This window comes from Chelonia mydas, chromosome 7, assembly GCF_015237465.2.
Source record: "Chelonia mydas isolate rCheMyd1 chromosome 7, rCheMyd1.pri.v2, whole genome shotgun sequence".
NCBI lineage: Eukaryota > Metazoa > Chordata > Testudines > Cheloniidae > Chelonia > Chelonia mydas.
In genome coordinates this window covers 87,056,865-87,069,645 of record NC_057853.1, presented here as the reverse complement: position 1 = coordinate 87,069,645, position 12,781 = coordinate 87,056,865, and the positions used below count along the sequence as shown (strand labels likewise).

The following is a 12,781-nucleotide window of genomic DNA, read 5'->3' as shown; positions in this document are numbered from 1 at the left end:
AAAAAAAGCCTTGCAGAGGAGGGCTAAAAGGTGTTCTTGGTAATGAGAATTGGTATTTCTTGATAAGTTTCTTTAAGCAAGCTCAGTGAAATAATGTATGTCAGAATTTGCTGTAAGATTTTCAGCAAGACACTAAGGATTTTGGAACCCCCATGGTAGCTAATGTATGTGTGTCATTTTGATAAAGGGGTAGGATTTCAAAGATATTAACTCTTTTTTCCAATTAAAAATAGAAGAACATTATAAGAAAGAATTGTTATGCACAGGGACACAGATAAAATAAAAGTCACAAGCATTGTTACAGTTTTGTTTGTCATGCATTCCTGTCAGTTGTCCCTTTTACATGACACCTGGTGACCTCCACAATAAGGTTACCTTATCTTTACCAGCAATAAATATCAAAAGGAAAAACATTTAATTTCTGAAACATTTCAGTGATATAGCTCCAGTGTTTTATAGCTCAGGTATCATTCAGGAGGAAGTTGCAGTTGTTTACAAAAGTATGAAAAGGGAAAAGATTTGACCTATATTTTCAATATCCATGGTGTGCTGTAGGATACTGAGAAGGAAAGGTGTCACCGAGAATGTGACATTTCTTATATGGGGATCAGATTTTCTGTGCAACAAAGCGGGACAGACAGTCCTATGAGAAAAGGTGGGAGTCAGCTTTAAATGTCATGCTGACTACCATGGTTAAAATACTGAAGTTCTGTATTCCTAAATGCAGGCTCAATATATTTTGGAGAACCAGATGCATATTTTTACACATGGAGTTTATAATAAAAAATGCTTGTTCACTTTTATATTCCATTAGAAGTTTAAGTATGACATTTTTTAATCCCTGAATTGCTCTGGCCACTTCCGAGCACATGACAGACATAATCTTACATGCTCTAATCCTGTAATAGCTTATAACACCTAATTCCCACTTGTTGATTTTAGTACTGAGATCCTTTAGTACAGAAAACAGAATTAGCACTTAAAAGCCTCTTTTCATTTGTGTTTGCGCCGTTGTTGAAGCCCTGTTGGTCCCAAGATAGGAGAAATACAAGGTGGGCGAGTTATAAACTGCAGCTCTCAGCCTCTCCCAGCCTGCATTCCAGCCAGCAGCCACCCCAAGCCACCAGCTCAGCGAGCCAGCCTCCTCTTGCTCTCAACGTCTTGACTTTATACAAGCCCAGCCTACTCCTGCCGAGCTGGGCTTCATCTGCAGTTGGGCTTTATCCACCTCTGGCTCTCCTCCAGGTGCAGCCTAGAAGGTTAACAGGCCCTCTTTAACCTGCTCAAGCCTTGTGTGGGGTGGACACCCCATCACAGGAAACTAGAATAAATATTATATAATGAGTTGCACTTAACAAACTCAGATTGCTATTCAAATGTGTATGATAAAAATGTAACTCAAAACATAACATAATTCTAAAAAAGTTGAAATACTGCTCCAATTTTGCAAACGTTTGATGAGTTCAAAGCAGGCACTTTTTGGCAAATAGAAATAATTACTAATATTTCAAGAAGTTTTAATTTTTAGCCACTCCACACATTATTTTGTTTTGGGTAACATGACTTAGGGATTGTAAAATTGGGGTGCAAGTCTCATGAGAATTTGCTTTCACATGACATTTCTGGTACATCCTAGCTGCAAGTAGCACAAGATCAGCCTCCCTCAAGTGTTTTTAGCTAAAACCGGGAAGTGCAGAGCCACATGAGTCTCACATTCCTTTATAGATTGTACCCTATTCATAAAGACACATACTGCATATTTGAAATAAATATGAAAACAGTTCCTAATTCTGCTCCCTGCCTCCAAAAAGAGATTTATTCTGAAGAAGGGAGCACACATCAATTTCTCCAATCAGGCAAAACCCATTTTTTAATCTGTCAGCACTACTGCAGCTGTAGCAGACTTAGCTGGACCTACCCCAAACAGACTTAATTGAAGTGGGTGAATGAAGTGGGGAGTTTGACATTGATGTGTAGAGTAGGGGACATTGACAGCTGGTTGATGAAATTGAAGTAGTCAGGGGAAGTCTGTAGTGTTTACTGAATAACTTTACAGGATCATGGCACTATCTGAAATGTCAGCGAGAGGTACTTTGCTTAACTCCTTCTAATAAGCCAATATTTTAAAGCAAAATGAACATAGAACAGAAATTTTAATTCTTTCTATGTATAGAATATTCTTTTATTCCAGCCACTGACCATCTCTATAAGGTACATCTGAGGTTTGGCTGAGTTAGCTGTTCTCATTTGAAAGAACAACAACATATATTCCTTAATAGGTTGTAGCCACTTTAAATATTACTTTACTGTGACAATCTCTACCATTGTCAAAGTTACTAAATATCCAACTTTCCCAATCACTAAATAGTTACAGTTGTCATCAGAGGTTAGATTTTTGGATCTTTCAGTTTTAACATTTTTATTTAACGTAACTTTAGTGCAAACAAGAGCTGGGCAAATCCTCTATAGAACATAATTTATTTGATTAACGTACCGGTAGCTCTTTTTTATGTTCATGAATTATATGTCAATGCTCTATTTTTATGAATTTGTTCATTATTGAAATTGTTCAGAAAACACTTCATGCAAAAATATTTCAACTTATGGGTGGTTCACAAACTATTTGCATTCACTATTCTTTGATTATTCATTATTTGTTGTGTGTGGCATTTGATGGGTCATATAAATCACATTTAGCTTTTACACCCTGATTGAATGATTAAAGCTTTTATAAACAGCAGGAGGAAAATCAAAGGAATTTCAAGAAGACCATGCAAATATATTTCCAGCTGAAACTTTCAGACCAATATATATTTGTATGAGTAATCTTGAGACTTCAAGTTTCTGCAAATATTTTTCCTAACTAAAACAGTCAAATCTAGAGACATATTTAGAACATGGACAGAAAGAGTTTACTTGTGAATGCTGCTGAAACAAATTAACAGTTTTATTTGAACAAGTTGTCCATATCATCTTTTTCCAGAATTCATGCAATTCTAATATAAACGGACAATGTGTCTTAATGAAGGCAGTTTATAAGGTTTATCATTAAGGGCAGGACTGTTACATTTGCAGTATACTCATTTTCTGGCAGATGTTATTACTGAAGGTAAAAGTTCATCTGAGTTCATTTTAAGAATTCAGAACCTGGCTCCATATTTTATCATTACATATATTCAAAAAAGACTCAATCACAGTACAATCTGGACTCTTTGGGTAAGAGTCACACATATGCTCCAAACCCTTTATGCCACATAAAAGGAGTGGAACAACAAAGAAGCTATGAATATCCCAGATCAGGCTGGGGAAGAATCACCTCAGCCATGGAACTGATGAAGATGGCCAAAACAGTCTTCCAATGACCTTCTCACAAGTCTTGCCCCTGGGATTCGGAGGAGAATGTTTGGGGTGAGGCTGCAGCACGTAGCATTGTTGAGGTTTTAAGCATTGCTGCCACCCATAGACAGCTGTGGGAAAGTTCCTATAACTTAGGCAGCCACCCAGAGCTGTGTAAATTATACTGACAACTGCCATGATGTCTGGAACAGTCCAGATTTGGCACGGCTCAAAGATGGCTTAAAGCCAGTTTGGCCTGACCCATTCCCTTGGGCTGTAAATTCTTAGAGACACAGCACAAAATCTCACGCTTCATCCTCAAAATCTTCATCATCCCCTCTGAGTCAAGCTGGAGCCCAGGGAGTCTATACATTATTAATCTTGTAAAAAGAAGATATTACTGCATGGCACACCCTGATAAAGTCAACTTGAAACCTTAGCAAAGGAGAGACAAATATTACCCATACCTATAACTGAAGGGTAATTGAATGATAGGCTCTTTATCTTTGTGGACAATGCCAAAAACTACCACTTTTTTTGAAGAAAAGTTCCTACTGTTAGGCAAGCAGATGTCTATTTCTTTTATTCATAGGTCTAGGAGATAGAGTCACTGTGAGTATAGATCATTGCCTAGATAACTTAAGTAGTGTTTTTGGCATCAGAATCTAGCAGCTGAACTATACCTGGTTCAAAATAGAATGGGGAAAGGGGAAAAACCCCACATCCTCATGAGTAATCCCTTTTTTTTCCAGGACAGAGGAGACAAGAGGTATTATGGGGATGATGCACTTCCTTTTCAGTGGATAAGCACATCATTACTCCCAATGCATCTCATTCTTCAAGGGGAGTAAGATTACAATGACAGCCAAGATAGAATGGAACTTCTGCAATCTGCTGAATATCCTGCCTCACTGCCTTAAAGAACTGATAGAAGAGCAAAAGCTAAAAAAGTGAATATCTCCTTTAGCAATTTCTGTTATAAATAAGCCAAACAAATTTCTTCCCTGATCTCATGAGAGAAATGAAACTGGAAGTTCAAATATTTTCTCTCCTATTTAGATTAATTTATGATTGCATTGCTGAAGAGACAGAGTGAAGCAATTTCTTCTCGACTTAAAAGAGAAACTAACCATGAAATCCTGACACTTCTGGGAATTATTGTATGTTTGGAATATGAAGTATATTAACATATATCTTACAAAAATGATTTTGGACAGTTTCCAATATAGCAAAAATCTTCAATTTTGTCACAAAGCATTAAGAGTTTCAATTATTATTATCTTTTTCTCCACTATATATAGCTAATGTCTTTTCATGATACCTTGTAAATAAAATAAAAAATCACTTACCATTAACAATGTATTTATCATTGTATGAAAATTTTAATAATAATGCGAGTCGAATATTGACCACATGACAAAAAATTGTGGGCCAAAATTCTACCCTGAGTTGCACCCATGCAACCCAACTGAAGTCAGTTTTGATGTCAATGGGGTTGCTCAGATATAAATGAGAGGAAAATGTTATAAGATACAGTTCTTTCTTTTTAAGCCTCTGCTTTTTGGAATTACATAGATGTGCCTTCAAATATTCAGTGTTAGATCTTTCGTACTACTCTCTTTCCAAATACTTCTTTCCTTACTCTCATTCAATAAAACCTTTGTGCAACTTCAGTGTATAGTGACTAGCACTTGCTGAACCTGAAAACAAAAACAGTGAACTGCACATATGGTATTTATATAATAAATAAATTCATTACCCTATAAGTTGATCTTTGTTTTGTTCCACAAGAGTGGGAGGAACATTAGAAACGATGACTTGCATATCCAACTGATTGACCACAGAGACCTGAAAACACAGGAATGAAATATAGTTGGTCTTTTCATGAATAACATTCTCCCAATACAAAAACAACAGGATAATTGTTTTCCTGTCTTCAAAGCCATGCCCTGTTGTAATGATTTCACATTTCAATTCAAGAATAAGTGAATTGGGAAGCCTTGCTTTGCTTAGTAGGCAAAACAGTAGGGCAAGGATTTAACTACAAGTGAAATGTAGCACTGTATGAGAATTGTTGATTTTGAGGGGATTTTAAGCTGGTTTTATTTCCAGTTTAATGCATTATGGGTACCTCAACTGCCATATTGTTTAAATTTCTTTAATAGCAATGCAGATTTTAGATTAATTCAAATAAATTAACCATACTTTGTTACTAAACTATAACAGTTTGTCACAATTCTGATTGCATCATTGTAGATAAAGTTGCCAGTAAAAGTTTTTATTTTCAAGTTTAGTTCTATTTTGTTAGTTTCTTCCAAAGGGGTCTGAAAATATAAGTACCACACAGCTTAAATTCCCTTATCTTGCGTATCTGACCTCCTCTCTCTTAATACACAGGTCAGAAAATAATGTGTACTGTCAACCTTTTAAAAAAAATCTTTATAACAAATTAGTAAATGTGGGTGAAATCCTGGCCCCGTATTGATGCCAATGGCAAAACTCTCATTGACTTGAATGGGGCCAGGATTCCATTTCCAAACTACTTATCCTGCAGAATGAATTTCCCTGGATAGCACGGAAATCCAGTAAAAAAAAAAAAACATACATCCCTCCTGTACGCAGGTGCCATTTTAAAGAGCCATCAGGTACACAGCACCACCTATGTGCACCAAGTGAGCACACTAAAAAGGCTAACTTTTTTTGCATCCATTCCGATCCAGTTTCCTCAAGTTTTTTTCAGACTGATATTGAGGAAAAGACTATTACATCTCTTCCTACTTGAAATTTCTTGAAGCATGATTTCATGCTCTCTTCTCTCTTTTGCATTCTATCTGCATTGGCTCTATCCTTTTCATTTCAAGAACAGCCAGTCTCTTCATAACTAAGAAGGAAGAATGAAATCTATAAGGGTAAATTGAGATTGGGAAATCAGCTTTCTTCTCCTAAACAGAGTTTTAACCAAACCAGAAGCACCAGGACTGAAAGTTCTCTGGAGCTCCCAGAATAATACAGGTTTCAGAGTAGCAGCCGTGTTAGTCTGTATCCGCAAAAAGAAAAGGAGGACTTGTGGCACCTTAGAGTCTAACAAATCATTAAGCCACTGAGCTGGCAAACAAGAAGTTTGAATCTTAAGGACATTTGAAAAACATACTATTCTCTTTGATTATAAAAAGAGCAGTTGCTCCCAGTCTTTACAGAGAAAGTAAAATCTGAAATCTTTATTAAAAGTTGGAGAATGTCCATAAGGAGATTACAGCAACTACTGTGCCCTCCATCACCTCTCCATGAAGGATTCTGTAGCCAGCCAAGATTTGAAAAGTAAGACAACAGTAAGCATAAGGAATTTAAAAATAAGACTTAGCCAATTTTGTTCTCAAAGAATAAAGAGACACCTTGATTTTCACAAATGAAGTTTGAGCCATGTAAGCACTTTGGCAGACATGCTTGAATATCATTTCACATCAAATATGGTCTGCCAGCTTTGAAGTTTAATTCAAATTAAAATATTTAAATGTTCTTGAAATGTCATCAGGTGCACTGATCTACATATGCAAACTCCTGTATAAGAAAAAAATTAATTTAAAGAACTCACCATAAATTTCAGGATCAATTCAGTAAATGGAACTCTAAAGCAATGAACAGCTTAATAGAATTAATTGCCTTAGTCAGTTAAAGCAGTTACTCCCGAAATATTTAATGAGTACTGCATAAATATAGTTCTTAAAAAAGAAGCAACACTTTACCATAAGTTCTCTATGGGTCATAAGTTATTATTATTGTATTTATATATGAATGATACAAAAGATATTCAGGCCATAGTACTGTAACAAATGTAAATATCCAAAGCCAGATCAGGGGACCAAAAAGTTAAGATTCCCACAGTAACATTAGCATGCCCCCCATGCATATCAAGATTTCCATCACTAAATTATTAAATGTAGGCCTAAATATGGGCAGGAGGTACATATGGGTAAATGCTCACCTACTGCTATTGGGACAAATCATTGCCTCCACTTCCACCAGAAGAGAGAGGAAAAACTTGCAGGGGACCAGGGTATGCATGCATGGAAAATGAGCGGGCCACACTAGTCCTTTTTCACCCAAAGCGGAGGAGACTTTCCTAGGCAGTGTCCCAAGGGACCAAGCTCCATCAGTGGGGACTGAAGCACCATTTTCCTTCCCTCTCAACCAACCCTGAAGGGACTTCTTGATTAAATTCAATCTGAAATTTATTCAGATGTCCTATCTGCAGTGTGAACCTTCTGAAAAGGGAGTGGAGAGTGTGGAAATCACTGAAGAAGCCACCAAATAATTAGATCATGTAAACAAACATTTTTACTTTAGTAAAATCATCAGTGTGCACACACCATAACTGAACAACAATGTGATCTCATCATTGTAACCTTTGTGCTTCCTCATCCTCCTCTACCCTGTGGTTACATATTTTCACTTGTTGTGACATGTTTAGACGATAAGATCATTGGGGACAGGAAGCCTGTCTTTCTATGTTTCCCATACAGTACCTAGAACACTTATGGGCACTTTATTAACAATTCCATTGTTTTTTTTAAAGTATGTTAAAAGAACATTGAGATGGAAAAGTCAAGCACTCGAAGACTAGGAAATGCCAGGAGTAAAGCTGTCTGTGGAAACTTAATTCAACCCCCATGTGCCTCTTCGTTATAATACAGTTTTTTAATTACACACAATCAAATACTATTTTTTCTACCATATCCCTGCCTTATTCAGTGCACAGAATGGATAATACTTACTGAATAGCCTGCTCCATGAAGTACACTAAAGTCCTTGTGAGTGCCAGTCTACATGGAAGGTTCTCTGATACAATAATGATGGGCAGTAGTACAAAATCCTAAACCACAAGATAGCTATTCATTTTTATCTTCATCATTCAGTGTGTGTTCTCATGTCTTATTTACTGCATACCATTTACATTCCACAGTTAGTGGTTCACAAACAATGAATTATCTTCACAATAACCCTGCAAGGTAGGGAAATATCCCCATTTTACAGATGGGGATCTGAGACACCAAGTGATTAAAGCCAAAACACTCAATTATCCACTAATTTTGAGCGTCCAACTCGATTAATAGATTCCAATGTCAGAAGGGACCATTGTGATCATCTAGTTTGACTTTCTGTACACCATCATCCATGGAAATTCCCCAAAATAGTTCTTAGAGAATATCTTTTGAAAAACATTCAATCTTGATTTTAAAATAGCCAGTGAAGGAGAAACTACCACACCCTTCGATAAATTGTTTCAATGGATTATTACCCTTACTGTTTAAAATTTGCATCTTATTTCCTGTTTGAATTTGTCTAGCTTCAACTTCCAGCCTTTGGATAAGCTTATACCTTTCTTGACTAGATGGAAAAGTCCTTTATCAAATATTTGTTCCCCATGTTGGTACTTATAGACTGTAATCAAATCTCCCCTTAACCTTTGAGCATAAGCTTCTGTGAGCTCCAGCATCTGATGAAGTGAGCTCACGAAAGCTTATGCTCGAATAAATTTGTTAGTCTCTAAGGTGCCACAAGTACTCCTTTTCTTTTTGTGGATACAGACTAACACAGCTGCTACTCTGAAACCTGTAATTCAAATCCTGGTAGATATTGAGTATGATAGGATATATTCTGTGGATGTCTAGCATGCTGTATTATCTTTGAGTAAATAGGACATATAGACATATTGCTATAGTACATATGTATGTCTTTTCAGGGATTCAGAAAGCTTTTGTTTTGGGGAAAAATAACTTCAGTGTCTTGAAAAGATCATACTCACAAAGTTCATGCCCATCCCTTCTATCTCTTTGGAACTGAAACTTTATCTAGGGTTAAAATGTCCTCTAGCGTATCAGGAATCATTTCAAGAAGATATTGACAGGTTCATATACTTACAAGTACTTCTGATTTGCTGCTCAGTCCTTTCCCATAATTGTCAGTTGCAATGACCTGAAACTTGAAATAGGACCTTCTCATATTTTTGAACAGCATGGCAGTTTTTATAAGCCCTTCATAGGCTTCAATCACAAAACCTTCTTTGCCATCCTTGATTGGGGGTATGATGAGTCTGTACTGCATGGCACTGTAATTTCCAGTGTCTTTATCATCAGCCTAGTAGGAAAAATCAAATAAGCAGAAATGAATTAGGTAAAATATGTGCGCAAAGAGTCATTAGCATTGTCCTTTAAATATAGCTGGAAACTGGTCTAGTGGACCTTTACCACTCGTGAATGTATGATGTAAGTCCGATAGTGGATATCGTTACTAAATGGTCCATTTAACTCTGCTGAAAACAGTCTTTGATTTTCCGGCAAGTTCCTTCTCCTTTGTTGGCAAACTGCTCCAAAAGAAATGAAAGCTACAAATGTACTTTTCAGATTTAAAAGTATATATTGGACAGGTAAGGGCATTTTAATTATGACATCAAGAATGTGGCAGAGCTAATTTTTCCAACTATTAATGTAAAAGGGAGCAGCAGGAAAACCATATGAACCTAGCATCTTCCCCTAACAACCATGTATCCACCTAAGGATTTCTTCTGTCTCCTTACAGGCATTCTGCTACCTTCCTGATTTAACAAGTTTATTTTCAGATTAATAATAATATGAAAATAAATCTTCAGTGAAATTCTGCTGCACAGATCTCACAGCCCAAGTGGGGGAAGGGGATACAAAGGTGGCTTTAAGGCAGCTTTGTACCTCCTAATCATGAGCAGCTCTGCGGTGAGGCTCTTGGCATAATTTAGACCGCTCTGGGGGCCTAAATGAAGGCAGCTTCTTGGCACTGCAGTGGTGCCTGGAATGCGCAGCACTGGTGAACCAGTGGTCAAAGAGAAAGGGGTTGCTTTCACGGAACATGAACAGTTCACTTATTTTTTTTCTTCTCAGTAACTAAGCAGAGAATGCCTTATCTAGTTGAGCTGTGAGAAGTGTAAATTTAGATATGTTAAGCAGACTATTTCTTATGTATAATTCCATTTTCTATCTATTTTTAATGTTTTTTTATTAAGATTATTGCTGCATGGGCAATTTCACACTGATTTCCTTTAAGAAAGGTGGTGAAGGGTAAAGAGTTCTGGAACCTACATCTCCTTCTCAGTCTCCACCTGGGGTAAAGACAATGGTGTTCTCTCCCAGTGCAATGTGTCCACCACAGCCTGTTGGATAAACACATGACAAAAGACTGAGGAGGAGAGGACAGATGGTAGTGGTATTGGTCACAATCACACAGTAGAGCATTGCTTGCATTTTGGATCAGTACATTGCTGCAGGAACAATTAATTGTGAGTGCATTTCTTAAAATTCAGACATCTACCTTTCTGACTGTCTACAAGTCAGGTAGATGTTTAAATCCAATAAAATCATCATCATCATGTTCCCATTATTCTTCTGGTGTTTAGGGCAGCGACAAAGCTCCTCCACTCCTGTCTGTTTCTGGCAAATTTTTAAATGGTTTCCCAGCTGTGCCCCTGTAAAAAGGTCCCAGTTATTTGTGGGGCTAAAATATGAGCCCAACACTGAGTTCAAGTGAGCCCCTTTTGAAAATCAATGCATAAATGTCTAACTCACAAAAACAGCTCAGATTTGTCCTTAGGGTAACCCTACTGATTTCAGTGACCTTTCATAAGGATCCCACTTCAAACCATAATTTATTCTTTTATATTTTGAGCTTAATTTATTATGTTAAACATTCTACTCCATGTACTGTGAGCTAAATTGAGTACAAAGTGCAAACCAAAAATTACAAGTATGAGATTTAACATATTTTCTAGTGTGAATAAATTGAACTGTCTTGTCAAGCTTGAACAAAACAGAAGTGTTGCAACTGTTAGGCCTCAAACGTCCGTATACTTCAAAATGTAAGCCTTGCAAAAACAAAGCTTAAGCTTGTGGCCAGGATGCGCTCCAACCAGATAACAATTTATGCTGACTCCTATGTACTTATCAACCCCAAATTACCCACATTCAAGATCTAATTGGCTACAGAAAATAAATAGGCCTAAATTATACGAACAACTAACAATTGGACATAAAAATTAAATATGCATCAATTATACAACTATACAACCACATAAACAATGTGGCCCACCCTGATTGGTTGGTCTGTTCTAAATCATGGCCGTCAAATCAGATAAAAAGAACGAAGGCACGGGACTATGTGTGTGTGTTTTCGGTTCCCACACCCTCTGAACCGAAGGGACGTGCAGTTCTCGACTGCCTGTACCTGGCCAATGCAGAAAGCGGCTGACTGAAGAGTAATGTATTTTTGGACGAATGCAGGGTAAGTCTACAGAGTAAAAGAAGTTTGGTAGCTCGAGCTGAATTGATCACAGTTGTATCTATACTGTAGCATAAAATCAATAGTAGGTGGCTGATGCATAATAGCTATGCATGTATTTGTGCTTGTCTTTTAAGTAGTCCAAGAGGATGCATGTAGTGCTGTCGTTCATCAGCTTTATGTTGCCTTTGAAATAGTTTGTCACCAGGAATATAGAGCCGGTGAATAATAGCTTTAATTATGCTTGTCTTCGGGGCTTTTATTATGACCTGCCAGGACCAGCATATGTATAGTCACTGTTCAGAAACTCGCAAATGGTCCACAATATTACATGTACTTGTGCTTGTCTTCAATATAATCTGCCTTTTGTATTAATTCTTGTTCAGTGCTGGTCTTTGGTTTTCCATTTCTTGTTTTGTCTATGCTGTTATTATAGTCAAAAATAATTAAAAGGCTTTCTTGAGAAATAATTAGTAGTTCTTACTTATTTTATGCAGACACCACTTAACCTCATTACATCTGTGTTGGGTGGTGGGAAGTAGCGAACACCCTGGGGTGAAATAGGGCCCCAAGGCATGCCTCCTTCTTCCTTTATCTCATCTAGTATTAATTATACTTGTTTAAAAATTGAATGATAGTTGATAACACACAGAAATAAAACCTCAATGACAACATATAATCTGTGGATTGTGGACAGATTAGAAAGGCTCCTTTCAGTTCTATTAAGATCCATCTTCTCTGTGTGTTCTCAGGGAGCTTTAAATCCTCCACTTATTCACCAATGAGATTAGAAAGCCTCCATCCAGAGTAACAATGGAAGCCTCTATATTTAAAAGTAACACTCTGTAAAGTCCACACAGAAGACTACATATTTACTGTACAATAAATAGGAATGAAATAGTTTATGGAAAAAATCATGTTCATTCACAGTAACTACTTTTTAAACCTTAATATCTGAGCTATTTTTTAACAAATAAAGTAGCTCTGTGCCCTTGTCAACATCCTGGCCATTGTCATGTATCAGACCTCAGTTTTAAACTTGTGAGGATGTAGACAAACACCAATAAGGCATTTAAAACCACAAATTTGTTTGCACTTTCTGAAGCCCAAAAATAATCCCAAGCAAAATTTCATTTAAATTACA

At 36.9% G+C, this 12,781-nt stretch overlaps 1 protein-coding gene across 1 annotated transcript in view; it reads right to left on the bottom strand.

Moving 5' to 3' along the window:
- Positions 1 to 12,781, bottom strand: part of PCDH15 (protocadherin related 15) — a 665,248-nt gene that overhangs the window by 52,038 nt on the left and 600,429 nt on the right. Inside the window, exons 27-28 of the mRNA XM_043551059.1 lie at positions 9,256 to 9,471; positions 5,096 to 5,184 (exon numbers count right to left, since the gene is read on the bottom strand). Of these exons, the coding sequence (XP_043406994.1) occupies positions 5,096 to 5,184; positions 9,256 to 9,471 (305 nt within the window). The remainder of the gene's footprint in view (positions 1 to 5,095; positions 5,185 to 9,255; positions 9,472 to 12,781) is intronic.